A 25,250-nucleotide genomic window follows, 5' to 3' on the forward strand; every position below is an offset into this window, starting at 1 on the left:
AAAAACCACACACACAGTGATACCACCTTCTTTATGCCATGAACAAGGCAATCTTACCTAGACCTATGCGAGGAAGGTGTTCAAACAGTGTCCAGCTGTGGTCATCTATGTAATGATTCTTCAGTATTAACAGCTGGCATACATCTCTGGCTGTTGCATCACCTGGCACTTCCAAAGCTCTGCTAGTGTCATCCTCACTGTATACTTTAATTACCTGCAAAAAACAAGGAGTATAAAAAGGGAAAGCTAAAGTGCCCATACATTTAAAATTGCAAAGCATTGGTTAAATCAGCCCAGACAACTTATTAATCTCCACACCTTATGACTAAAAGTGTAACATGAAATCCAACAAAAGCAGAACGCTTCCTTGTCCCCTTCTAGTAGCTGGATCTCCACATTAATATGAGACAAGGATGGTGCTGCAGATAACTAATGGTACAATTCAAGGACCCTGAGAATGTAGCTATCCAGAAAGGTTAGTGAAACCAGGTCTGAATTTGTTGGAAGAAATTAGACAAAGAGAGGTGAGCTAATTTGAGATGTACACAATTCTGTAGGGAATAGAAAGGATGGATGCCACAAGACTGTTTGAATTTTGACAAGCAAGAACCTAAAAAAGGGATTGACACACAAGGGAATGGAAGTAGAATTAAAAACATGCACCTGAACAAAAGTGATACATGTGAAAGATTCCCAGGGTCTATGAGCAACTAGAGAGTAATTCAAAATATTGTAGGAGGGGACATAGCACAAGTGAACAGATTTATTTGCTCATCTTCTATCCTTACAACTTCCAAGTTTCTTCCTATTGTATTATATTCTTTATATAAAATTTGTAATTTTCTGGTGATCTTTAGCAATGAGGAGTTGTTGACTTGAAAATTTCAGTAAAGATCCATGCTTCTGAAAAATAGGGAAATGTGTATTATTTAAATACCATATAGCTTTTTGGAAGAAGAGAAGGTTTGAGTTGAAATTGCTCATCCTTGCACCCAGACAAAAGATGAATCCCAAATCCAAACTACAGCCAAATTAGATGGAATTGATTAAACTTGCTATTGCCTTACTCTCTGAAGTGCTGTGCACCTACTGGTCCAATTAAAAAAACATGGAAGAGTTTCAGGTATTCAGGAAACATTTCTGAATTTCTTGATTTGCATGCAGTTATAACGGAACCTTGAAACTAAATTAATACAGCACTATATTTTGCATTTGCCTTTATTTTTACTTTTCCATTTTTAAAGAGATAACAAAAATAAGCAATGAAAAATATAGAAGACACCTGGCAACAGCCTGGCCTCTCATTAACTTCATTGTGGTATTAGAACCTCAACATTATCCCTGAATTATCGTAAGTGTTTCGAGTTTAATTATAAAACTGATAGACTGGTCAACATATGAAGGAGGTGTAGGAGAAATATGCATATAAAAAACTGTCTTTTAGATCTTCTGAAGTCCAGTAAAATGGCAAAATCTGAAACTGAGCTCTTTATTTTTATTAGCTTGAGTTTTGTTTGTTCTGGGCAGAGTATTTTAATCCAAAAGCTATTTTAAAATCATTGAAAGGTAGAGAACAAACTGTAGGTCATTTCATTAAGATCTCCCACCAGTACAGAGTTTCTTCCCTTGTGTATATATTTTCTAGTAGCTTGAGACAACTCTGAACTAGACAAATTGCTGTTTCACTACGTGTCTCACTTCCCTGGGAACTCCATGACACAGAGATCTCAACATTATAAAGTTGTTCTTGATATTCCACTTAAAAAAAGTCTTTTATTACATTTTCTCCCAGTGTAGCTAGATACCCTTTTATCATACTAGTGTGCATAACTTATCTGGTTCTCTGAGCTTTACACACCAAGTTATCATGTCTTTGTACTACCTTATGTTGTAATTTAAATGAGCTACATGTATTTGGCTCCTTTTAAAGCTTTCCTTCATGAGGCAATCCTGCATCCCTTAAACATTTGCTTCACCCTTCTCTGAATCTCATCTCACTTAACCAGTGAAGGGCTTATTGGTGAGCATCTGATCCGTGCATCAGCAGCAGTGCACTGAAGGCCAACTCCACTCTGGAACTCCATTCCTCCACTTGAGTATTAGCTAGACAGCCAGCAGGAAATCCCACCCACTCATGCAGCCCGTGCCACAAGAAAAGACAACATTGCTGCAGTAGTAGCAACATGTGCCTAGGCTAAGAGACAGCAAATCCAAATGGAGCCTTCCAGGGGACATAGGCCAGGAGAGCAGCCTGAATGCAAGGTCACTGTGAGCCTGCATGGCAGGTAAGAATTGCCATTTAACAATACAATGGGAAAGAGGCACCTTAACAGAAGGGAATAATGCCTGAGGGGTAGTTGAGATTGTTAGTGATGGAGTTAGTTCCTTAAAACCGACTTGGATTTGTGTCAGACTCATTAACTTTTTTTCCAGTGACATACAGCTTCTGTCTCTGTAGTTGTTGGGACTGGATCTATGCATTGGAATGATTCCTGTCTCTGCAAAGGTCATAGGAGGTTGGAACAACGTAGCAAAGAAGCCCCTACCAGTCCTAGAGAAAAAAGATACTATACTCAACTATTCAAGATACACTGGTATTATTCATCATATATATTAATATAGCACTCAGAAGCTCCAGCTAAATTTGGTGCCGCATTGCAGTGGGCCCTATCCTAAAGAGCTTACTGTCTAAGCAGATAAGACAAACTGTGCAAGAGAAATAGAACGACTTGCCCACGGTAACGCATGTTGGTTGCAGAGCTAGATGCGACTCCCATTCCAGCAGCTTGTCTCCTGGAAGATGATACTGCCAGTTCGTATGTTGCAAATAGAGATTCTTTTAGATATACATCAAGTCAGGTGTCATGTAATGTCACTTTATAGCAAGAATATGCACAAGAGTGTATGCTAAGGCCTTTGTTAGCCATTTTAAAAGAAAAACTTGTGTAAGAGTTGCAGTGCAGATGACTATTCTCTGTATTACTGCTGAAGATATAGAAATTGGCTTTTTAAAATACTGAAGACTGCAACACACATCCTGATAATGATCTGACTGAGGCCATTTGACTTGGGGACAGGGAAGCCTTGGAGGTGGCCTTGGACCACAGCATTATAGCTGAAGCAAAACAAAACAAAAAAATTTAAAGTAGAGTTTATATTCTAAGTCTCCTCACTTTCTTAGTATAGGTGAATACATCCTGCCTAAGTCTAAGACAGCCAATTACCCACTACTCTCAGCTATGACATGTGATACCTTGTAAAACATAGCTACACTGTGCCATTTAGTTCTGTTCCTTGCAAAAGATCCAAACTCTGCTGGGAGACAACTGACGGCTTGTAGCATCTTTCTGAACTTTTGTTACAGTTTGATGAAGTAAGTGTGACAGGGTAAGTCTCATCAAGTAAGAGTGACCTTTTGTTTTCCTTTTAATTAAGAAAATAAAACTGTACCATATGTATACTCTGGGTACATGCATTTGAGACAAGTCCAGAGCAGATTTCTTAGGAATGTATTTGTTTCAAAAGGTCTCCAAGAATAGAGCCACCTGAAAGAGGATGTATGGAGATGCTTCCTTTCCTTAAAATGCAGAGCTATACGTTTCTTTCTTGCCAGAAGCAGGGAGAAGGGAAATGCTCTCTAGGAGTAAAATGAGGATAAAGTCATGGCCACGAATGTGACCACACTGACCTCCCCTGACCTACAACCTATGAGGCACCTGACTAAGTGAATGTCTGTCTCTATTTTTGCTATACCTTTCCTGAACAGAGCCAGCCATCTTCACTCTCTATCCATTTCCTGTCTCCTGACACCTACCAAGATTGGAAACAGAAAGATAAGGAAAACAAAGTCTGCTTCCTTTACTTATTTTAAGCACCTGGCAGGTATAAAGCAATAAGTCAGTACAGTAGGACATTTTAAAAGTGGGCCCCAGACCCTGATACTTATATGTCTACATGCATTAGAAGACTCACAGCATGGTTGCAGCTGGCCCAGGTCAGTTGACTCGGGCTTGAGGGCCTCAGGCTGTGGGGCTAATAATCAGTGTAAACATTTGGGCTGGAGCCCAGGCTCTGAAACTCCGTGAGGGTAGAGGTCTCATAGCTCATGTGCCAGCCTGAGCCCAAACATCTACACTGTACATTTTAGCTCCACAGCCCAAGCCCTGCAAGCCTGAGTCAATTGACCTAGGCTTTGAGACTTGGTACCGCAGGTTTTTTATTTCAGCGTAGACAGAGATAGGGTGGAAGAGATTCTACTTCAGCTCAGAGAAGTGTTTGTGCATAAAGGGAAGGCACCACCTTTAGTGCAACAGGCATTAAGTGGCTACATTGCTTGAAGGGTGGGATGGGGGAATTGAGCAATTTGTCATTTTTATTTATTTATTTATCACTACATTTTGAATATTGAAATAGACTCATGAAAGCATTTGTGCCAAAAAATAAACCCAGCAGTGTCACAGTGTACATTTTATTTGGATTATGTTTGTTTCTTTAGTCATCTTATTCAGATTGTCAAATCATGGTTGACTTATATTTAAGGTGGAAATGAATACTGTGTGAATTGTTTTGAAATATCATTAACATAGGAGAGCAGTAACTGCTTGAAATGAAGAGGGAGCAGCAGAGGGAAAGGAAGCATAAAAGGTAACCAGAGCAGGGGATTTTTTTGTGCCCTGCTTCTCCCAATCTGTCATGCTGAGAAGTCTCCTAGCAGACCAAGGGCAGCAATTGTGAACTTCATGGATTTGTTGGAGGAGTCTTGCAAATCCTACAGAATCAGGTTTGAAAACTAATTCCTATTGGTATTCTATTCAGACTGCATTATTTGCATTACAATACAGTAGGAGGGCCTCAGTATGCAGACACTATACAAACATACAGAAAGATACACTCTCAATCCTAAAGAGTTTAAAATCTAATTCATTTAATGCATGGTCTAGACAATGCAATAAGATGTAAACTACCATACAAGTAAAGAGCCAACTACAGCTAACAGACAAAACTATTGAGCTTGAGTGCCAAAACCCAGGCATTGAAATCCATATTTAGGCACTTAAATCAAAATAACCAGATTTTCAAAAGATGCGGAGCATCTTTGAACCATAGATGATCAACACCTCTGAAAACCAGTCCACATTTATATAGATTTAGGTGCCTAACTTTAGGTCATCACTACCACAATTTTTTTTTGCCGTATGAATAAAACTTTGCACATTTTGTACTTCATTACAGTTTGTCACGTATGTTAACTAGATAATTATTGTATGTCAGAAACAGGTTTTAAAAGTCCTTCATACCTCCCGAGATCCTGATTAGTATCATGCATGATCATCAATAACCCGCTATCTTATAGTTAACTAAACGGCTGCTTGCCTGGAGCACTTGTTCTCTAGCTCCCAACCTTCTCCTCTTCTAGTCTGAAAGGTTTGCTTATTGAGGCTGGCAGAGTAGGGTAATGGGAGTTGTAGCATACTGCATACAATGGAGGCATGCCGAAACATTTTACAACTCCCAACAATATTCCCCATCACTATCCAGATAATTCCACTAGAAATGGGAAAATTTTGCAAAACAGTTAAGGGCACCCATATATTTCTAAAAGGCTAGTGTTAGCCTATTGGCCAGACAGGATTCCACCTACCCATCATGTAGAGTCTCCATCACAAGGTAGGTTTCCTGGGTGTGGTGGAATGCCAATCCAGGGAGTTTAAGGACCTTCCTAGTATTCTTCTTTTAAATTTTTCATCCTCTAGCATTTACCCACAAAGAGCAGATGTATAAAGAGAAAGACTCTCATAACTCTCAGAAACTACATTATGCAGTCATGTCAAAGAGAAGGAAAATGTCATCAGGACAGATTTCTCACACTATTCTAAGCTAATTAGGTATTATTAATTATTTGTATTACCATAGCACCAATATGCCCTCCTTTACCCTAATATCTGAGTACATCACAAGCATGTATGAATTTGTGCTCATCACACTCATGTATGATAGGGAATTATTATTGCCATGTTGCAGATGGGGAAAACTGAAGTATCAAGACACTAAGTGACTTGTGCAAAGTCATACAGCAAGTCTGTGCCAGAGCAGGGATGGTCTCCTGAGTCCTAGGCTATTGCCTGGACCATCCATCCTTTTGCTTTTGAATATCCAGTGGAAAGGAAATTGCTCTGTTTCAGCCAAGGGTAAGAACATTTCCACATAGCTCCAACACCAACAGGTTCCAGAATCAAACAAACAATCAAGGAAAAAAACACGGGCATATATGGAAGAATTCAGAAACAAGCACAATTACAGCTACCTCAAGTATGCTGTTCATACCTTGAAGTGACTTAGTCCAGATGAAAAGCACACAAAAGAATGCATAAATTTTCAATTGTTTTGAAAGACTCAGTGTTTCTGTGTAAAATATAATGGTTTAAAATGTTTTAACATTAAGCTGATCACCTCTAAATGTGAATGAGGAACTGCATACAATGATGTTGGCAGAGGGAAGGAAATAGGACTAAAGACGTTGTGGGTAGGAAAACAGAAGAAGAAATAACATAAGACCACATACACAGGACAGGGTCCTACATACATCTTGTACTTGGCAATCCAAGTACTGGCTGTAGCCTTATGCAAATACTAGTGGTAAATATGTTATGTTAGATAGTTTTAAGCATAGAGATGGAGGGGAAGTAACTGGTTCCCTATTGCAGTTAAAAGGGTAGAGTCAAATAAAATGCTCTCATATTATTATAGTAACTTCAGATGTACGCAGTAAACAGGAAATAGCAAAAATACATCAGTACAATAGTCTGTAGAGGCAAAAGAGGCAGCAAAGAAGGGTTGTCTTTAGGGGTAAACAAAGAAGATCTGGGTTCTCTTTCTGGGTCTATCACATACTTCCTGCATGTCCTTGAGCAAGTCAATCTCCAGGCCTCCACTTCATCTTCGTATACTGGGGTGGGGAGTAATAACATTTCTATATGGCAGGGTAACAGGTTGAACTCATTAAGATTTGTGAAGTGATTCGACTTCATGTGATTAGTGCTTTATATATTTAACATATCATCATACTATCTGCTTAGCCTAAAGGATTTACAAACAATAAAAAAAACTTTACAGATGAGATTTGCTGTAAGATCTTATGCAAGCAATTCCCAAACAAATGACATTTCACTATCTACCAACAGATAAACTGACGTTAGGAAAGTCACCTGACCTCCTTGTAATTATGATTCCCCATCAGTAAGACAGGTACACTGCTTATCTTCCTAACAGTGATTATAAAGCACTTGAAATCTTTAGATGAAAGATGCTGTATAAGTATCATCATTATCGAAGATATGGGGGGCAGGGAAAGATGGGTAGAGAGGGAGAGAAAAGCTTACACTGCACTCACATTAACTAAACTAGTAATACATTAAGAAGCACCCACATACAGGTACACTTACAAAAAAAAGTCACCTATGAAAATGAGGGAAAGAAAGGACTTCCAAAATCAAGCTAACACAACTTTACTTCTCATTTTTGTTTGCTGTGGTCAGTGAAGTTAAGGGCAGGAGATCATCAGCCATACATTTGAATTCCTTGTTCTCGTTTGTGTCAAGTGTCACCAATACAGTATTTAAATGATGCTTTGTAATTAACTGTCCAACATATTCTTTGCTTGTCAGAGAACAATAGAATTTGGTGTTCTTACATAAAGTAAATCTGTTACAGACACATTCAGGGTTGGATTAAAAGAATTTGGGAGCCCTAGGGGAATCAGGGGACCCCCACCTTTCCTGCCTCAAGGAGGTAGGAGGCTTGGGGAGGGAGCTGTTGGCAAGCAAGACTGCTCTACACTCATCCTGCAGCAGCTCCTGCTATTCAATAAGAGGAGCAGATTATATTCTTTCTGGGCAGCAATTTTATACAGGAAATCTAGGCTGAACTAGAACATACAGGCTTCAAGGTAAAAATGCCAATATTAATATCAGTTTATCTTCCGGGAGCTCGTTAAAGAAAGAACATAGATGAGAATTTCAGCTTTAAATGTAAAAGTTGATAACTTGTCTGCTCATCGTAGCATTATTCTCAGATAGTAGCCTACATTGTCCAGGCAGATTTTCCCCTTGACCTGGCACAAATATATGCCACATCTCTCATGGATTATTATTTGTACTGTGGTCAAGCCTAAAGGACTCTTTGTTTTTTCTCAAGTATCTAGCTCAAAGGAAGACAGAAATATCTCTGGGGCAGCGTCTATTTAACTTGAAACAAGACAAAAAAAAAGTGTGGGAGGGGAATTAAGATACTGTCTTGTGGTTACAGAAGGAATTCCATGCCTAAAGGACAACAAGTGTGACAACGTCTGCGGCAGTAAACAAATAGATATTCAAGGTTGGGGGATGGGGATGATAAACGTGACAAATGTGGATACATAGCAAATGGCAGAGTTGTGGAAGGCCTTGAAAGCAAGGATAAAAAGTTTGAATTTTATGTAGTGAAGAAAGAAGAAGGGCATTATCAGATGAACAAACAAAAAAGATGGTCTAGTATACAATGGAGGGGGGCAAGGCGGGTGTCAGGGAAGCCAGCTAGGAGGTGGTTAACATTGTCAACACTTGAGATGACAGCCAGAATAAGAGTTTTACTAATATGGAAACAAAAAGATTGGATTTCAGGGATTTTATAGAGGAAGCAGGAAATTTTGGACACAGCATGGCTGTGCACAGCAAGGGAAAAGAAGAACTCAAAGACGACACCCAAGTTACAGGCTTAAATGACAAAAGGATATTAGTGTTGTTAGAGGTGACAAAATGGGGTGGGGTGGAAGATGCCAGTCTAGAAGAACAGGTAAGGAGTTCAGTTTTGACCATAATATGTTTAAGTCTGCACTATGGAGACTCTACAGGCATAGGCCTGTAGTGTAGATGCCACTTACACCCATCAGAAGCGGTTTTTCTGTTGGTGTAGGACCACCACCTACTTAAACAAAGTTACGATATCAATGGAAGCCCTAAGCACATAGCTGTGTCTACCCTGGGGTTAGTTGTCATAGTTACATCAGTCAGACGTAGCTGATCTCACAGGAAAGGGGAGGAGGACTTACTAGGGTTGCCAACTTGGTAATATTTTAAAAACGGACACTCCAGTAGGAGTGCCAGAACATCTCCTGCCCCACCTCTTCCCCAGAGTCCTCCCCACCATCCACTCCTCTTCCCCGCCCCCATCCCACTCCCAAAAGTGGGAGTGCTTTTCCCCTCCCACTCCCCCGTCCAGGTCAAGAGGAACTCACCTGGCAGAGCCAGGCCTGGGAGCTGCAGCCACTGGACGCAGATAAGAGGTGGCCCCAGCTGAGTAGGACTGGTGCAGGTGATGACCTGGCACCTCCCCGCCTTCCCCACCCACAATAACCAGACATTGGTTGTCTGGTCAGTAGATCTGACCAGACACTGTCAGGTCCCCTTTTCAACTAGTAAGTCCAGTCAAAAACTGTGCACTTGGCCACCCTAGGACTCACTTTAAAAGATGCTAAAAGAAATGGCCAGAAAGGTAGGAGGGACAAACATGAAAGCCAAAGAAAGGCAAGATTTCAAGGACAGTATGATCAATAATGTCAAGAACAGCGCAAAGGTCAAAGAAGGCAAGAATAGAGTAGAGGCCCTGAGAACTGGTCTTTAGAGACTCAGCAAGAGCAGTTTCAATGAAGAGGAGAAGGCGGATGCCAGATCAGAGGGAATTCAGAATGGAGTTGGAGGACAGGATTTCAGGGCAATGGTTATAGAAGGCACAGAGTGTGCTTACAGGTGATAGAAAAAAGGGAAATGGGTTGATATTTGGACAGGCACGTGGGGGAGACCAGAGCATGCTTGTGTGAAGAGAGAGAGGCAAAGAAGGTCTGGAGGCCTATAAGTAGAAAAAAGCAAGAGACACATTAGGGTCAGTCCTGGAGAAAGAAAATAATTGGGGAGAAAAAAGGGGAAGACCAGTCTAAACCTGATGAATGATTCAGTACATTGTGTTGAATTCTTCCTGGGCAAGTTAGTGTGTGTAGATTTTATACAAAGCTCAAATACCTCAATAACTAACTATATATTTATATAGATCAGAATAATCTCAAAGCTGCACATAAAATCTTAGTTATGGTATGGGAAATACTTTAGTTTTAGTATAAAAAGCCTAAGCAATTCCTTTTGTGCTGTATATATGCTACATTTATTCTTTTATATACAGCTATGCAGAATCATGTCTACTAAGTAAGAGATTTACTCCTAGCCGAAATAACTATTCAGCAAAGCCTCTTGATACGCTTCAAGGCTAGATAACAGAGTCTGAAGGTTAAGTTCTGACTTACTGGAAGCCTAATTTTTTCAAAGAAGACTAAAGTAGTAGGGCTAGGAAATGGCCAAGCACTTTCCCCAATTGACGAGAAATCAGTTTTCTTCCAAGGGATTTCTGCCAAAAGGAAAGGATTATGAGCAGAGAAGAGCACTAAACACTGCCAATTTCCTTGGTTACTATATGAAGAATGTTAGATGTTCAAAGAAGTCAATAAGAAACTGAAAAACATATCAAAGAACTGAAGAGGGAGAGGGGGTGGAGTGCAACATTAATTGTGCCACTAAAGCTTGTCAAGCCACCCCATCTAATAAGTAATGAAAGAATGCATTGCACCATTGAGATTTAAAGACTTGGAAAAAACCCACACATTTATGAATTCTCTCTCATACACACACACAAATTTCAGATGAGCTGTACAACATTTTGCCATACAATTCACATTAGATCATTGTGAATTCTGGGACTAAAAATCTGAAAAAGCCACAGCAAGTGTAGAATTCAGAGTGCCATTGAGTGACTATCATACAGCAACTGAACCTAATACACAGTATTTTGTCACATCATAAAAATATTTAGCATGCACATGTTAGAAAAAGCAAAAAGGCTGGAACAGGGATGTTTACAAAGACTGTGGAAAAACCAACACCCTCATCTTTCCTGCTAGGTTTGGGTTTTTTGGGGAGTTAGGAGGTTGTGTGTGTGTGTGTGTGTGTGTGTGTGTGTGTGTGTGTGTGTGTGTGTGTGTGTGTGTGTGTGTGTGTTTGTTTTTTAAGATTATTCCTTTGAAATGGCTAACAATTAAAAAAATACCTTATTGCACATTTGTAAACAAACATGGCTATTTGCTGAAATTATGTTTAAATAATCTGTATGTGTGTGTTAAAATTAGTTGTCAACTATTTCTCTCCCCTGCTCAAAGGGTAGCCATTTCAATACATAGAGAAGGCAAGGCCACAAACTTGTCTCCCTCTATTCAATCTGAATCATATCTGGTCTCTCTGTCATCTCCTTTAGGGTTGTCTCTCAATCAGCTTAAAATTTAACCACCACCAAAATAAACCTTTATCTTCCTTCCTAAACAGCTCTTCACTCCTCCTGTTCTTGGTCACTCAGGCTCATAACCTGGAGGTCAACTTTGACTATTTTGATCCCCCTCCCTGCCCTTCACATCAAAGCCATCTGCAAATCCAATGCTTGTCCTAACGGTCACGTCTAGGATCTGTCCATTACAGCTTTAAATCACATTTAGGCCTTCATGATTGCCTCTCATGGTTATTTCTACCGTCTTTTTCTCTGGCCAAACCATGCTCCCCTCCCATTTCCAGTCAATATATATATGCACACACACACACACCAAAAACCCGTAGCCATTAAGACAATCTGCCTCAGCCGTTGTTCTGACCATATCACCACTGTCTTTGAACTCTTCTGTTCCCCCCCCGCCCCTCCCCTGTCTCCTCCCCCTATCAAATTGAAGTTTCTTGTCCACGTCTTCAAGCCCTTCCATAACTCTGCTCATTCCTTTTTCAAGCCTTTTCTTCAGGTTATTCTCAGCATAGCCTAAACTGATCACTTGCCGGGACACTTGAATATTCAATGGAAAAATGGAAAAAGTTGGTTCAAGTTTCAGAAACAGGTATACAGTTAAAGATCTGCAGACCTGGGGAAATTAATAAGACCTAAAATCACACTAATTTAAAATTCAATCACAGGTGTCTTTCAGCTAAGATCAGCCATTCAGTTGCATCTTCTCTTCAAACAGCTATGTCAGGCAAAACAGCCAGGATTTAGAGTATGCAGGGGAGACAGTGGGCTCACAACAATCTAAATGCCTAATATTAAAATAGATGCATTTGGAATAGATGTCCAAGCTCCCAGTCCTTTTAACTACATTTCACCCCATGCGTTATTATTTGTATGATAGCAGCAGACAGAGGCCTCAACTGAGACTGGGGCCCCGTTGTGCTAAATGCTATGCATACATACAGTAGAAGACAGGTCCTGCCCTGAAAAGCTGGCAGGCTAAGTAAGTCAGACACACAAAGAATGGAAGGGGAAACTGAGGCACCAAGCAGTGAAGTGATTTACCAAAGGTTACACATAAAGTTACCAGTAGAGCCAAGAACAGAACCCAGGTCTCCTGACGGTCAGAGCAGTGCTTTGTCTATTAGACTATGTCATCTGACCTCATTTTTACCTTAGTTCCGCTCCGGTTAGAGGAACATAAGCAAACAGTTTTATTCCTCCCAGTTTTATTACTGAGCAGCCCAGGACAACAGACATGGCTGCTCCCTGCCATTGGCTGCCGTCCATAGCATTGGGCTAATAAGATCATAAACATTCAAATTGCAGATGTTCAGCGATGTAGATGGTTTGTGCATCGTACCCTTTCCCCCGCCCTATGTCTATCTTATGTATTTAGGTAAGCTCTTTGAGGCAGGGACTGTCTACTACTTTGTGTTTGTACAGGGCCTAGCACAATAGGTCCCATTCTTGGTTGGCCCTTAAACGACTCCATAATAAATAATATTCATAGGGGTTTTCATCCTTCATTTAGGGTATGCCTACACTCCACCCAGCTCAGGAAGACAAGTACACTCTAGCTCTGCTTGAGCCAATGCTCTTTAAAAAGTAAATAAATAAATAATAATAATAAAGAGAGAGAGGGCAAGAGAGCGCGTGAGCGTGCACGCGCCAGGGATTGCACAGGCAAGCAGCTCAGGCTAGCTGCTTGATACAAGCCTGCCCGGACCCCCTAGGTATATACTCAGGCAGCTAGCCTGAGCCACCACCTGCACTACCACTGGCTAGCTATCACCTGTCTGTCTTTCTGAGCTCCCAGTTGCAGTGTAGATGTACCCTTAAAGTGCTTGCACTTTTCTGCATGCAGCACAGTAGTCAATAATAAGCACCTGGGCCAATAATAAAAAACACCAACAATATTTATCCTCCTCCCTATTTCAGCTGCAATTCTCCTATGGTGTCAGAATTCCTAGCAGCATTCGCTGTATTATCCCATAGAAAGTGCTCAGAAGGAACTTTATCAACCGTCTGCTATTGAACCGTTTTTATTCTGATTCTTCTCCATACAAGCCAGCTCCTGCTATACACCTACGGGAAGTTATGGAAAGATTTATTAGCAGGGCAAAAGTTCACACTCACATAAGACCCCTCTACATGTGGAGCAGGTTTAGCACTACTTCAATAACCAGAGAAGTAAGCCGAGCATTTCAGTAATCAGACATTACAGTAGGTCTGTAACCAGCATGGATGTGTTATTTGGGCTGCTGTAATACTTCATACTTTTATGACAGTGTGCTAGAAGACAATATTTGAGAGTAGTACAAAAGCGCACTAATCTCCATTCCACCCTGTTTGGAATTACCTCGTTTCCGGCCTCCAGTCTCAGTGGTTGCAATTTGTGAGCTATTCTGGCTGTAGATTTCTGGGTTGGATTCCCCAGGCTCAGCAGAAGGCAGATCTGAATTTAGTTAGTGCCCACAACAAACTCATTCCTTCTGGCAATATACCAGAGCCTGGATTTTGTGAGCTTCAAGAAGCGGAACAAGACTTCCCTGTTCAGTAAGGCCTTTAGACATAGTATTGCAGTTTGAATCTAAAGAAGGTGCTCAGGTGTTTATGAAATGGGTGCTATTTATGCATCTTTAAATAACTCCATTTTTCCCAATTGTCCTTATGGATAGGAAGACAAAATATTCCAAGAAGAAACCACTGCCTCCAGATGTAACCATGTACAGACACCATTGGTATGTCAATTTGAGTGCTTTTATGTTAAGTTCCCAGGTTAATGCACTAGCCTTTCACCTCTGGGGACCAGAATACAAATTGAAAAATGCCTTTCAGCCTAACAGATGTATGTTCTCATCACTAACTCTGAATAAGATTTAGCTTAAGTAGCAATTTTTGCTGAGAAAAGGCCCAGGATTAAAGTATAATGGCAGATGCAGGCCAGAAGTTAGGGGCACTAGAGGTGTGTGGGGAAACTTTCAAATTGCTTCCTTACATCCATCCTGACTTTAACCAATCTAATCAGACCCTCAGTTCTTATAAATGAAAATTTGTATTATTTTAAAAAAAGAAAAGGAGGACTTGTGGCACCTTAGAGACTAACAAATTTATTTGAGCATAAGTTTTCGTCAGCTACAGCTCACTTCATTGGATGCATTCAATTGTTTAAGTTATCTTATGTAATATTTTTTAAAAACAATGGACATGACAGTTACGTGTCATGCTATATATGCACTCAGGGGTTTTATACACAGAATGACTTCTAAAACCTTATGAAAGTAGATCCTAGCTAGCATGAAATGTCACGGAATGCTTTTATCATTCCTTATTCCTCATTCCATGTACATGAGTGTCTATGTTTACCCATTACCACAACCAATCTTGTGGATGCATCAGTATTTATTTTTTTCCGACTAACTGGTTCTCAGACAGACATAAATGTTTTGTAATGCAGGTTGATATTTTTAGTCAGACTCCTTAAAAACAGTTTATAGAAGAGTAAAAAGTTACCAAAGACTAGAGAGAGAAAACATTAATTCTGAATCATTAATTCAATGACTGTGGGGCCAAAACGTACAGATCTGATTTGAACAACGCTTAATATGCACATTTGCATGCCTATTCAATAAATCACCTTTCCGGCTGACTTTTAAAGACCCTTTTGGAGAAAAAGACAGCCGTTTAGAATAACATCCATAGCAAGCAGTGTCCATTTATGGTCTGTAGAAAAGGAATTGCATGAATCATGGAAGTACATTCTAGAGGCAATAAAGCTTGTACTGCATTTTATTCTTATGAGATGTAGTTGAGTGGCAATGGTATGAATAGCATTTGTCTATATTAGGGTACAACAGATACATATTTGGAGTATGTATTCCTTTCAGCTTTTCAGAAAGAAAATGAAGGTGAGTAGTGCATCCATCAGGAACTAGCAGGGTAGCCAAATTTTTCTTCTCATGAAAAACAATGCCATTGCAATTTTTTTTGTATAATTGGTAAAATCTGCACCTTTGCCCTACTATATCTGATGGATATTAAATCAAATTCTTATGGAATAGATGACCATCAATTGAGAATACTTCATGGACTAAGGCTGTTTTCATTTGATAAGAAGTAGAGCTGCTATTTCTAAAACTGTCTGACAATATATTCCTAATTACCATTGAATACCAACATAACATTTCATTCTTTACTTACACTTTTTTCCCCATTTTTAACATTGTATATAAATCTATTACTCAAAAAATAGGACAAAAATAGTACATTTGTGACATTTTAAAAGCACATTTTTGGAAAAAAGAAAACAGTGGAGACTGCCTTTTAAAATGTGCATTCATTCTTCTAAGGAAAAATCTGCTATTTGAAATAGTATGAAACATAAGAAAAGCCTAAAGATGTTGTGATTCAAGTCAATGAGAGCTTTGACCTTGGTTTCAAGAATAGTATGATCGGATCCTAAATGTTATACTATATGATGCAGTCTCTGTATTTACTAAAAATATACTAGAAAGAGCTAACCAAAAAAATCTTAACTTTTTAAGTTAAGGAGAATGATACTCTCCCCCATTATAAACATTTCCCCGACTTTGTTTCTACACGAGAGTGATTTAAATAGCTGTAATAAAACTTACGGGGAGGGATTCATAGGAGGAAGTCTCTGCAAGGAGTTCCCCACAATTGTTCTGGACTGGGGGTTGCTCTCTGCAGAACCCACTCTCAGACCTGGAGGATCCCAAGAATACTAGAACTATACCCATGGAGACCTGCTGCATCCCTTCCCTCAACTACCCCTTATGCCCAGCTCCCTGGAAACACAACTCTATTGGAGCTGCTCTTCAAGGGTATCTTCCTGCCCATGGTAGCTCCCAGAAGCATTAGGTGAGGGGGCTACAGAAATAAACACATCTTTTGCCTAATGTCCACAAGGAGACAGAATAATACATATCCCCAACTGACCATCTCAGATGCACTCCTGCCTTTGGCCTGCCCAGTCTCTGTTCCCTCCTCCATTGTGGCTGCCCACAATCACAAAAGATCAAGGATTTCCCTACACCTCCCCTGAATTTCCCCAATCCTCCCCCACCCCCCATTACATGCAGTGCTGCCAATTTGGTTGTTGGCTGGAAATTTGAATTGAAGTTGAAACAATACACACTTTAAAAGCATATACAGTACGTGAGAAAATACTTGTACCTGAGAAAGCATAACGGGTTTGAAAAAGTATGAACAAAGACTAGCTTCTTCATACAGCTGTTATTTATGACAATGTCTGCACATTTTGGGGGGCTATTTGGCCTACCTAATGATGTCAAATTATGATTTGTAAGCAAGGTCTGAATGAGCTCTCCCCTGACTGCTAGTGATGAGCCAGGGGTGGGTGGAAAGGCTTCAGGACCAGACTGTATTTATATGAACACATTATTTATGTGTGTTTATATGTATTTATATGCCTAGGTATCTAGCAGACAGAGCTGTGCTGCCAAGTGATCACTTTTAGCTAGTGTTGGGTTACAAATCACTTTAGTATTGAATTTGGGGGTCATGAAATGTTATTATCCTTATTGTATGAGTAAAGGGCAGCAGAACTGTACGTAGTCTGCCTGAATGAGGGGGTCTCCCTCAACGCTTAATTTGTGCTAGGGCTTGCCAGGGCTGAGCCTCGGCACCTCTAAGCTTGGCAGTTCATAGCCCTGAGACCTCAGGGCTTGCCACATCAGTTATGAAAATAACAAACTTGCTTGAGCCCCAGCACCCCTCTCATTACAAATTAAGCACTGGTCACCCTCAAGTGAACTGCACTCCCTGATCAGGAGGTTTGGATAGCATATCCTAGTGAAAAGAGAGAGGGGGAATGGGGCACAGGTGTTTTGCTTGGTGGCATGGGCTCTGCCTAAGAGACACAAGCACTATTTGACCTGCCCCTCTCTCCTGTTTAGAGATAGAGCTGATTAGGCTCCATAGAGAGCCTTTTGGTTTGTTAAGTGTCCACTAGAGCTGAAATCAGAGATACTCAGGTCTAAGTGCTTAGACCTGCTGTGGGACAGTGTTTCTGTGGAAGAGACAGCCCAGCCTGCACTAGCAGCAAGGTTCCCCCACAGAGATGAAATCACTGAGAGCTGGGTGGAATTTTGAGACCCCAACTCACAGAGGTCACAGCGGCAGGTGGCAGCAGAAGGTGATGGTGCAGAACCATTGGGGACAGAGAGGTGGAGCGAACAGTGGCATGATGAACAACAGTGGCCAGAGCATTTGTTTGTTGGACTATGTTTTAGAGACTTCTGATTCTTGTATTAAGTGATGGGGTAAATAACATTTCCTTATTAATTTTCCTCCATACCCAGTCAAGATTTTATAGGCCTCTATCATATCCACTCTTAGTCATCTCTTTTCCAAGCTGAAAAGCCAGTCTTTTTAATGTCTCTTCATATGGAATCTGTTCCACATCCCTAGTAATTTTTGTTGCCCTTCTCTGTACCTTTTCCAATTCTAATATATCTTTTTTGAGATGGGGTGACCAGAACTGCACACAGTATTCAAGATATGGGTATATCATGGATTTATATTGTAAAAGTGGACGAGCTTGGTTTGCCAGGCTGATCAGCCAAGCCAATACTGACAACCTACATGAAAAGGCTGCAAAACACCATGGCCTCTGGACTGCATCAACATGCAGAAAGCCTTATAAGCCAGTCACTGACAAAGCCAATTTTAGCCAATTAAAGTACTTAATAATGCTGTTAATAATGTTGGAGACACAACTCAGTTTACGTGAGCCAACATGGCTTTTGCCTCATACTTTCTATTTAAGCAAGAGATACCACACACTAAAAGCTGGAGGCCAATTTTAAGTGAATTGTCATTTGTTAATCCTGAAGTTGGACACTGGTTCTGAACAAGACCACAGCAAATGCTCACTAACTTTCTGCAAGAAACTCAACTGACTGGTTAGAAGCATGCAGTACAACAGTGAAAGACTCAGTAGTTGAAAAAGTGAAGAACTCTCTCACCACATTCAGAAAGTTTCCCTACATAGCTGATGAATGCACCGATGCAAATGGGTGTCAAGTATTAAGTTATTGCATATGTTATCTTGATAGCTGTGGTAGGCCAGTAGATGCATTCTAGATGTTCAGGTTATAGAAGAGACATCAACTGCATCTGTGACATCTAAGAGTTAAATGTTTGTAAATTGAACCCCAAACAGATGGCTGCTTGTGTATTTGATGGAGCTGCAAACTTCTCTGGAAGACATAGTGGAGTACAGGCTTTGCTCAGAGAAAAGCATATCTCTAAACTCTCCTATACACACTGCAGAGGCCATCTACTCCAGATAGCACTAGTATAGCTGCAGAATCTTCAAAAGACATTAGCAAAGCTATAAATTTAATGCCTGTATTATAGTCTTTTTTCAGCAAGAGTCCAGAAGGACTGAACATCTTGGAAACAAAAGGAAGATACACTGGGACTGAAGTTCAAATTAGTCCACCCTGGAAAAACCTGCTGGCTTTCTCATTAGCAGTTCTTGGCTGTTGTCTTAAAATTACTGCAACCATTATTACTGGCTTTGGAAAGTATCTACCCAGATCTAAGTAGTGAGGATGGTGGACTATTTTTGTTACTAAGTTCAGAAAAGACTATTGCCATGCTCTCTCTGGTAAATCTACTGTTGAAACCACTTGGGTCATTAAACAGTGTCATCCAGGCATCTGCTACAATAGTAGTAGATCTTTGTCCAGCAGTAGAAGCTACCCTTGGATCAATCAGACATCCACTGAAAACATATTGGAAGAAACAAAGGCTTCAGTCTGGAAGTTGACTAATGAAGGCACTTATATTGACTCCTTACATGAGGAGGGCAAGACGTATTTGTCAAGCCAGCTGAAAAAGTACACAGACTTGATGCTTACAAATCTACAATAGTGATTTCTGGATTCTACTCAACTTCTACATAGCTTTTACAGATGCCTGTCTTATAAAACACCTACAGCCTACAGTTGAGTGGAGTGAGGTGCTACCAGCAATGGGGATGCTGTGTTACCAGGACAGAATAGAGAATTTTGAACACAGAGTGCACATCATACAAACAAATGAGGATTTAACTTCAGCTTCTTCTTTATCACTACTAGCGGTTCGACCCAATCTTTGTGCTATGTTTCCTGGTGTAACCGGACGCAGACTCACCAGCAGCGCCTCCTGCTGGTCGTCTCAGGGAATTAGCGTTCCAGCCTCCGGAGCGCCCTCTTCAGGCCGGTGTCTCGCCCTGATGCCGGCTCCCATGTCCCTCCCAGGACACTGGTGCCCCTTTCATTGGGTGCTGCCCCTGGCAGTACCCCACAGTTCTGGGTCTCCCCCTCCCAGGGGAACCCCCACCCACTATCCCTACCTCGCCTCAGTAGTAGGCTCCTGTCAGTCACCAGCTAGCCCCCGCGCCCTGGGGCAGACTGCAGTATGAGCCACTCATCACAGGCAAGGTGGGGTTTGGACCTGCTGCCTCTGCCCACCCATGGCTGCCCCCTGGCAACCCCAGTACCTAATAGGCCTTCCCAGGCCTGCAGCCTGTGGCTTTCCTAGGCCAGAGCTCCCTGGCTCCCTTGGCCTTTCCCCAGCCCTGCTCCAAACTAGGTCCTCTTATTCAGGTCTCTGCAGCCAGGTGCCCCCTCTCAGAGCTAGAGCTAGAGAGAGAGAGCTCTTCTGCTCCTGGCTTCCCTGGCTTTTATAAGGCCCACTGGGTCTGTTTGGGGCGTGGCCCCCAGTTGCGGCTGCTCTGCCAATCAGCCCAGCTCTTCCCCTGCCCCAGCCCTCTCCCAGGGCTATCTAAAAACCCCTCTGGACCCGAGTGGGTGTCTACCCCGCTACCCCAGCATGAAAGAAGTAGGAATTCATCTCTTGCTACTCCCAATCACAACAGCTGCAGTTGAGCATTCTTTTTCCTCATTGAATAGAAGTTTGTGTTCTGAAAGAAGTCACCTTCTGCATGATAATATCATGAAGGACTGGAAGTAATGGACACACAAGAAGACACCAAAGAGTTGTGCAAAATTACAAGAAACCAGGAAGGATGTAGATGTAGTACTTCATAGTAGGCTTGAGTAGCCAACTTTAATTTCTGTGATTATTTTAAAAAAACATGAGTGAAATCTAATGAAATGGTCGTGAAACATTTTTCCGTTTTTACTATGGGGCTATACAGCCCACCTTCGCCCTCACAGTCTCAACCCTTGTCGACCCTTTCCCACCCCCCATATATTCAAACACTCCCCCTAATTTCAATTCCTGGGGAAAACACAGGGGAAGATGGTGCTACAGAAGTGGCTAAGTCATCCTTCGGGGTGGGCAGGAAGATCCTTACAGAAGTATGCCACATGCACAGATACAAAGAACACAAGCTGCAGCAGGAAGTTTGAATTTGGCATTGAATTAGCCCTGATCGAGGACACGCGCCTTTGAATATTCCAGTGTAAAACTTGTTTGGATCAGATATCCATTGAATACTGGACTCTGGGTGCACATAGTACATTTTGCAGTTTTCTCACTGAGCTTATAAAATGTGCAGATAAGGAAGGCTGTACTAAGCATGCATGCATATCTAACTTAGCTGCATGTTGAAAGACTTAGTGAAGTTGTGCAGTGCTTGGGCAAGAGCTATACAGGCACACTTGTCCCATTCACTATCTGTAAAGTATGTAAAGAACACTTAAATACTTGCTAAGGTTTGTGGAACAATGGGGTCTTTCAGGCATACCTTATAAAGTTTTAGAGGATTGGGCACTGGTGGTATCTAACAAAACAAAAATAAACTCCCAAATGTGGAATTACTTTTTCCTTCACTAGTTCACACAGAAAATTCTGACAAAAACTTTAAGGCTGCCAGTGAAGTATTCAAAAACCAGGGAACTCCAAAGTTACAGGTACACCTTTACCTATGTTTGTATGTACAGCACAAAGTGTAGTGGGTAATATTGTGTATTACTCTGTCTATTCTAGACAAAGTGCATTAAAACAAATGCCCAATAAACAAAAATAGAGCAATAATGAAAGATTGTGGCTCATGTAGACCACTTAAGTTTACAACTGAATTATCTTGACGCTAACTGCCTCGTTTCCTAAAATACATGAAAGGATTGTTGAAAATAAAATGCATAATACGAGGGTATTGATTAACTTAACATTCAAACATTTTAGATGATTTTCTTCTCTGGCAAGTCAGTTAAGCTATATTGGACTATTAGGACAAAAAATGTAAAGAGACAAGGACACAGACATTTACAAGATGCTATATGCATATCTAAGGTTGGGGGTGGAATATTATATCCTAGATATAGTATGCAATCATCTAATTAGGACAGTATCATAATTCATATTGCATAAGACAGAAAAATTAAGTTATATGTAAAACCTTAACTGTATTTGTATTATACATAAAACCTTAACTGCATTTCCTGAATTTTGAATGCTCAACTGGGTAATCTTACCATTCTCCTAATGTTCTTTTTTTGATAGAACACTTGAGTCAAAACTGTTTTTTGAGTAAGAAGAGATACAAAAGCTGTGTGATCAAATGGTGTAGACACCATGGGCCAAACAAGTCATAACAAACACGCACTATGTCTTATTTCTGTAGAGATGGCCTTGAAAGCCTCTTAAAACTACAATGATGTTTCACTGAAATTCCATCTTAGTAACTGAGTAACAAAAGACCCTATTTACCAGGATTTCATTTACTTCGAGAAAATAAAGCTAACACCACATGGCAATGAAACCTACCTTTGCAAATTTATTTTAAATCATATGAGTTTTTTTTAAAATAGAGATGCCTGCATTTAATATAAATTAATATCACTATATTAAAAAAGAAGAACATCTCCCTCCATCACCTTGTTGTTTTTAAGTGTCTATACATCTACACTATGTAGACTGGCTAGTTTCTAACTCTGGTTCTTATTCACAAGGTGTAATATCAAAATTGTATGATTCTGTATCATATGTACATTTTTAAAAGTTAAATCCTTAAGAACTGGAACAAATAAGTTTAGTTTAAAAAATCTGTTAGAAACTATTTTTAAAACGTTAATGCTCACATTCAACTTTTAAACTGAAACTTAGCCAAAAGAGTCTGAAAGAGAGTATAGGAACATAGACACTGATCCAAACTTCAGTGGGATTTGGATCAAGCCCTTAAAAACCCCTATAAAAATGCACATTTTAACATTAAAAAAATAGAATTATGATATTTTCGGCCCAACTAAGATATTCTATACATACAATTTTCTCCATAAAGGTACAGTACAATAACCACAAAAATTAGGATAGAGAAAAAGGTATGTGTGACAAGTAGTCTAATAAGCATTAAATCAACTCAATGAAATAAAGACATTTCACTATTTTCTTAAGATATTATAGGATTTTTAAAAATCATATATGCTTATATATGGCTACATTATATGTATTTAAAGCATTGTTTGTTTAAACTGTGCAACCACTTATCCCGCACAGACACTACAGTGAATGTTACAAACTTATATAAATGCCCTACCCTTTTTTGAAGAACTATTGGAGTAATCGCTGGCAAAGTTACCCTTCTTGCATATAAGTTCATGTCTGCTCTTCACAGAATTAGACTAACAGCCTCCGTTCAGGTCATACATGAAATAAAGTAAGTCCCTGGCAATATTCCTTGGAGCCTCAGTTCTCAGAACCCAGTACCTTAGAGTCAGTGCAAAGAAACAAGAAAGAATGCAATAAATGTCACCCTGCTTATGTGAATCCAACCCTACCCAAAGCCAATTAAGGAGGACTCTGGGACAGGACTAACTAGCAACCAACCAATCACAGGGCTTGCAAACTCCTCCTTTGTCCTTGTAAATATGTTCTGATACTTTTGTTTATGGATGATATTTAAAGAACCAGATTAACAAGTATTTAAATCACACAGGAGCCTCTCCCCTACACCTCCATCCCCCCATCCTCAAAAGAACAGAGCAATTGTATGCCTTCTTTGCTGGTTGGAGAGAAAGAATTGTGCCTTTTGTTTAGACAGAACATCATTATACTTTTAAATTGTAAAAAGTAGGCATATTTAGATTACATTTAAAACATGCTGTTCTTAAAAGGACTTAAATTAAAGCAGATTATGCAGTAGATATGGTTAGAACTATGAGATTAAAATACTTTTTAAACACAAGCCTCTTTTGATCAAGTATGTAGGTTCTAAAATGTTACCCATACTAGATTAACAAGGTAAACAATCTACAACAGTTCAAGTCAAAAGTTCATAACATTTCAAACAATGATGTGCAAGATACACAGCTATTGCAGTTTTTTAAAAAAACCACTGAGTAAATTATTTAGTGCATGTCTGAGTACTGTACATATCCTTGAAATGTTCAGAGCTGACTTGGCAAATACTATATTAATCCATGCCAAAACCACCTTATCCTTGTGATGGTGCGGGGGGCGGGGAGAAGAATAATTGGAAGATGAAGATAGCCATTTATGCTCAGAATGTGGTGGGGAGGGAAAAACTGATTACAAGCCACATTAGTCAGTGATTTAAAGAATTAAATGCTGATGCGTTAAAGAGAAACAATACTATCATCTATAATTAAACACTCAATACAAGAGTCTTTCAAATAGCAAAAATATATAATCTAAACATGCCACTGGTACTGATAGGGCACAATTAGAGCTCAGAAATTCAATGTGCCCATTCATGATTTTAAAGTTAGGCATGTGCTTGATCACCTTGGTGAGCCCTGAAGTCAATAGGGCTTAATCACATTCTTAAGTACTCTGCAGAATTCGGCCCTGAATCAGAGCCTTAATGCTCTTTTGCACAGAGCAATATGCAGATTTAAAAAAAAAAACACAACAACAATTTAACCTGTAGTATGTTGATGCTGTTACCCATAGCTATTAAAGAATGACAAAATATTGTCAGATAATAGGAAGTACAGGCAAACATTTTCCTGCAGTTTCAAAATCTATTGGCCTTGATTATGACATTATGAATAGCTGCTGTAAACTGACGCAAAGTCATAAAGGGATCTAGACTGGAGGCTGGAATTTGATCCTTGTCGAGTTAACTTGAATCATTTAGTAAAGTCATGAAACCAATTAAAATGTGCCAAAAATCTTTTTGTTAGCTCAATGAAAGATGCTCGGTGTTCACTTTGGTTCGTTTCACGCTCGGGCTACAGAAAAACCAAACTCATGGTAACTATGTAATCTCCCAAATATTAGACATGGTACGCAAACTTTATACTCTGCTTATCTCGAGATTTTAGGTAAAGAATTCATTATATCTATGTGCTGGAAATTTTCTAGAATGCAGTTACTCTTGAAGGTCAAATTTTAATCTCCATTCTATAGCATCTCGAATGAGCATCTCCTTCTACTACCACCATTCTCAGATTGGCTACAATAAATGTCAAGTGTTTGATTATATATTTTTTTTCACCTTTTACCCCAGAATGTGACTTTAAAAAATTTGCAGTAAAACTTGAGACACAAACGGTGTTTGCAGAATTGGGGCTTCACACTTTACTCTCAGGAATACAGTTACACATGCACAAGTTTGCAGCATTAGGGCTTTAAGATCCCATGATGATTTTTTTAAAATCTTCTAGAAAAAGTGAGGTTTAAAAACAATAATAGTAATCCCAATATATTGCACCAACCATTTTACTGCAAAGAGAATAAAAATATTAAACTGATTTTGGTTCTTACCCTCGGGTCTTGAAGTTCCTTATCTGTTGCCAAGAATTTCAATGCTTTTCATTGTATGAATAATATTTTCCTGTTTGTCTACAAGATGAGGCAGAGGATTATTTTCCCCAGTGAGACTATTTGTGTTTTTTCTGCTCCAAGCAGACATATTGACCACACCAGGTATTTTCTTACTTTCC

At 39.9% G+C, this 25,250-nt stretch overlaps 1 protein-coding gene across 6 annotated transcripts in view; it reads right to left on the reverse strand.

Annotated features, from left to right (window-relative positions):
* GRB14 (growth factor receptor bound protein 14) overlaps nucleotides 1-25,250 on the reverse strand; it is a 134,336-nt gene that overhangs the window by 80,440 nt on the left and 28,646 nt on the right. For 5 of the 6 annotated variants that reach the window (XR_014713543.1, XM_084642989.1, XM_084642988.1 and 2 more), the window contains exon 3: nucleotides 58-214. Coding sequence is in view for 5 of the 6 variants with exons in the window: in XM_084642989.1 (XP_084499115.1) it covers nucleotides 58-214 (157 nt within the window). In the remaining variant the exon portion in view is untranslated. Of the gene's footprint in view, nucleotides 1-57; nucleotides 215-22,879; nucleotides 23,090-25,250 lie in introns of those variants that run through there. The other variant, XM_084642990.1, reaches the window with a different exon arrangement.

Source organism: Lepidochelys olivacea, assembly GCF_965140295.1.
Source record: "Lepidochelys olivacea isolate rLepOli2 genome assembly, chromosome: 11".
Lineage (NCBI taxonomy): Eukaryota > Metazoa > Chordata > Testudines > Cheloniidae > Lepidochelys > Lepidochelys olivacea.